Source organism: Plectropomus leopardus, unplaced genomic scaffold, assembly GCF_008729295.1.
Source record: "Plectropomus leopardus isolate mb unplaced genomic scaffold, YSFRI_Pleo_2.0 unplaced_scaffold18083, whole genome shotgun sequence".
Taxonomy (NCBI): Eukaryota; Metazoa; Chordata; class Actinopteri; order Perciformes; family Serranidae; genus Plectropomus; species Plectropomus leopardus.
Window position 1 is genome coordinate 1 of NW_024619479.1, and position 4,341 is coordinate 4,341.

General features: G+C 41.7%; 1 protein-coding gene across 1 annotated transcript; it reads left to right on the forward strand.

The window, feature by feature from the left end:
- Nucleotides 1-503: 503 nt before the first annotated feature.
- Nucleotides 504-1,471, forward strand: LOC121964989 (cell wall protein DAN4-like; the record flags this gene model as incomplete). Its single annotated transcript, XM_042515158.1, has 1 exon — nt 504-1,471. A coding segment is annotated over one exon (893 nt), but the record flags the coding sequence as incomplete, so codon positions are not given.
- Nucleotides 1,472-4,341: the final 2,870 nt, after the last annotated feature.

A 4,341-nucleotide genomic window follows, 5' to 3' on the forward strand; every position in this document is an offset into this window, starting at 1 on the left:
CTTTCTTTTTAAGCGTTTTGTTGCTTATTATCAGTATTATCAGGTAAATAAAGGTAAGTTTAGTGCTCATTTCTTGCAATTTTTTCTTGCAAAGAAGTTGTTAATTGCCTTCTTCTGAAGTTTACAAAGAATTCAAGCCAATTTGCTCAGGTTTCAAAGGGTCAAAATGATCACTGCCTTAATGATCTACAACAATAAAATGCTACTTCAGCGCAAAAGCATCACTACAATAATGATTATATTATGAGCTTTTGGTCTATCAGACCTTCATCAGATCATACAAGTGTGCAGAAATTTTATTTACAAAAAAAGGTAGTGCAAAAAAATAAAGATGTACTTTTACTTACGTATGTTTTTAATTCCAGGACTTTTACTTAAGTAGCCTATAAGTAAGTATATTATGGTAAAGTAATTTAATTATTTTAGAAAATTAACATTATTCATGACTGAAAACCAACAATAAACAGGAGAGTCATAACTCAACAAATGTCTTTGCTTCCTAGGTGTGGATCCTGACCTGTTGGTGTTTGGAAAATACTTTACCTCCAATGTACGTGTGTTCCCTCACTACTACAGTCGAGGAAACGCCTCAGAGCCGCTGCCCTCAGACAAACGCCAGTTCATCCATCCGCTTCCACCGGCTGCACCTCCTCTGACATTATCTCCCACAGTTAAACCTCCCACCACAGCAGGCAGGGTCCTCACTGCTGTCACCACCACCATCACTAGTACCAGTATCACCACACTGCAGAGCACCAGTCAGCCTTCAACAGTTCCCACAACTACAGCTGCTTTATCTTCCACTGCAGAGACTCCACTAGCTTCGGGGAACTATGAACAAACAACCCTGACCACCTCCACCACTTCTCTTGCACCCAGCTTCAAAACACCTCCTTCATCCACCGCAGCAACCATCCTCAGCCTTTACAATCCCAAAACCACTCCTGCCTTTTCTGACTTTTCTGCCACGACTGCACAGCCCTCCACATCCCCTCTCCATCACCACACCACCACAACCATCTCTCAGTTGGCCACCAGCCCTCCACCCTCCACAGCCTTTATGGGCAGTATAGAGAGCAGCAAGCAATCCCCCAATGACACCAAGGGCAGCCTGGGAAGGAACCACACTGCAGGCAGTGAGGGAGGCCAGGGTGTCAGCGGGGAGGACACCTTAGAGAGTTTGGGACCAGGGTGGCATGTAGCTGCTCACACCTTGCTGGTTGCGGTGGCCATCTGTATCACAGTGCTGCTGAGCTGCTGCTGTTCCATTCTGCTGGTGGTGAGCTGGAGGGGTCAGAGGAAGAGGATGGGGCGATACCGAACATCGTGGAGAGGGAAAAGAGGCTCCATGCGTCTGATAAAGTATGTGCTGGTCAGAGAAAACTCCTCAAAGTAGGGCCAGGAAAAAAAAAAAAATGGAACTGACTCAACTGTTTACATGAATGTTTTCAACAAAGGAATCCAGGATTGAAGCGACCGAATTTGTATATTTTTGTAAAATAATGCTTGATTATTTTAATAGCAAAGATGTTGCTTTATTCTGAGCAGATAATATGAAAATGTAGTTACTGTCAACCGATGCATTGACATTAAAATGCTGTATATTTGAACTACATATGCAGAGGTATTCTGTGGCTTTGATGAGATTTCCAAATACGCAGTTGCCATGACTTTGGTTTCACTTGTGACGCAATGACTTGATAGAAAAAGCCAAACTCAGCCGCAGTGATTTGCTTTAAGAAAGACGATATGTTGTCCTTTGGGCTTTGATGTATGACGAGTTTAAATTTCTATTGATGCCAAACCTCAAAGACTGTGGCCAGCTGTCTATGCTGGTCTTAAGTCAGACTGTATAGGCGCGTAAAAGACAATAACACTGCCACAATTCAGTGGTTGTGAAGATCATCAACAATGTGCGATGACTGTTTTTCCTTGTGGCCTTCGGTGTTTAACCCTCCTTCAGTCCAGTGCATCCCCTCAGTGCATTTGGTTTCTTCTGACCTGAAAGTGCACAGACCGCAGACCAAAACTCCTTAAGATAGGTGAGGAACTTTTCAACAACCTGCTGCTGAAAGCGTCCTTTCACTGAAGGTGCGACTCCTCGACCTGACAGTGACGACAGTGGGATGGAAGTTGAAGTTGGGCTAGGAACTGACTGAATGTGTATTTCATTACATACAAGCTTTAACCATCAAACACATGAATTTCACACTACTTTAAATACAGAACATTAACCAACCGCTTACTTTTATTATTGTATGTAAGACATCATACACCTGATTACTTTGTGGAAAATAAATACAGTAGTTGAGACACTTAAGATGGTAGTATCCTCATGTAAAAGACAACAGTAATTATCTGCAGTAATCTCGTTTGTGTTATTGGTACGTAGATGAAGTCCAAAACGGTATGAGGCCACTAGTATTTAAACGTGTTTTTGTGGACCCTGTTAGAGGTCCCTGCTGCTCTTGGTCACCATCTTCATGTAAATACTTTTGTACATTAAGTTGTATTACAGACTGAGCACTTTCTTGACAGCCTCTTTGTACTGCAGCATGGTACTCTCGTTATCTCCTTCATTCTTCAGCCTCGTGACAGAGTCCTTATACTCCTGCACCTCTTGTCTCCCCAGCAGCTGCTCTCGCACTTCCTCGCCTTCTCCTTCCCCAGCCAATTTCATGCGCACTAGCATATGCAAGATGTTCTTTTGGGATGGGCTGTCCTCCCAGCTGTACTCCTCCATGTCTGCCACAGTCTTCTCAGCCTCCCAGGCCTCTGTTTTCTAAAGAATCAGAGAAACACATTTATTTACTTGTACATGCAGACTGCAAATGGAGGATTTATCCAACTTGATTGGAGGGTTGTTGATATCTGTAACATTAGATTTGAACTGTATTTGTGTGGTGTAACGATTACGTCACAAGATGTTTCTTTGTATGTGTCTATGCCTGCTTATAGCCATGAATGGATGTTTTCATGAATGCCTTTCTTAAAATTTGGCACAAATGTTAACCTGGACTCAACAATGAAATGATTAGATTTTGTTGGTCAAGGTTAAGGTCACAGTGACCTTAAATCAGTCTCATTCTTGTAAAAGCAAAATATCAAGAACACACAGAGAATTTATTCAAATTTGGCACAAACATCCACTTGGCCTTGAAAATGAACTGATTATAATTTGGTGGTCAAAAATCAAGATCACTGTGACCTTGCAAAACAGTTTTTTGGCCATAATTCAAGAATTTGAACACTAACTATGACGGAAGTTAACACAAATGTCTTGTACGATAAAATACTGAAGAGATATTATATATCCAAAAGGTCAAAGGTCAGCTTTACTGCGGCATCATAATGTTATGCAAAAACTTTTTCCTGGCCATAACTCAGCATCATAAATCAGGAACAGAAGGAGAGACATTTGGTCAGATACTGAATTAGTGACACTTTTGAATTGTGCTCGTTGTATGGATCTTCTGTGCTGCCGGGGCAAAGATATGTGTGAGGCATCCATGTTTTCACAAACATGATTGTAAACTATAACAGCAACTTGACAGGTTTGCATATACAACTGTGAGGCGGTAATTCTAGTTTTCTATATGGTAGAAAGAAATGTACTATTAGCATTATATTTAATGAATCTGGCTCTTGTTTGGAGCACAGTATGGCAACAGATGCATAATATGGGGGTCCTTGGTCACCCCTCACCCCTTCTTTGATGCTCCTCTCACAGAGATAGTATTTCTCCATATGTAGTGCTCCGTCCGCTGCCTGTCTAACTGTCATCACATTCCCTTGAGAACAATACGCCCCGTTGTGCAGCAGCTTAAAGCGGAGCAGCGGCGGAGCCTCGGCTCTGCTGCTCTCCAGGTGTTTGAGGTTAATGACGGTCATTACGGCTGTACATATCTGATCCACATAACATCCCGTCTGGAATGAGTCCAGGCCTTAGTGAGTGAGGAGGAGCACTAGATACTTGGGAGTAGATCAACAGCTTCCTTTGAAGTAACCAAGGCCCATTAAACAGAGAAGTACCACATCAAAACATTTTCTGCAGTGTGCCTCACTGCAACGCAGAAGAATCTGCAGATTATCCTCATACGTACCGTACTGAAAGTTTAAGTTATGTGTTACTGGATGCTATTCTGGGCTAACCCTTTCAAACCCGGATGGACCTCAAACCTTTCACGAGTATTTAAACCTTTGAATCTTGAGCTAATTGGTTTGATTTCTTTCCAAAGCATGGATTAAAGTTTGTCGATTTTGATTTTTTTTTTAAGATAGGAAAATATATCCAGAGTATATTTATATAAGTAATATATAAGTATATTTATAATTGCCATC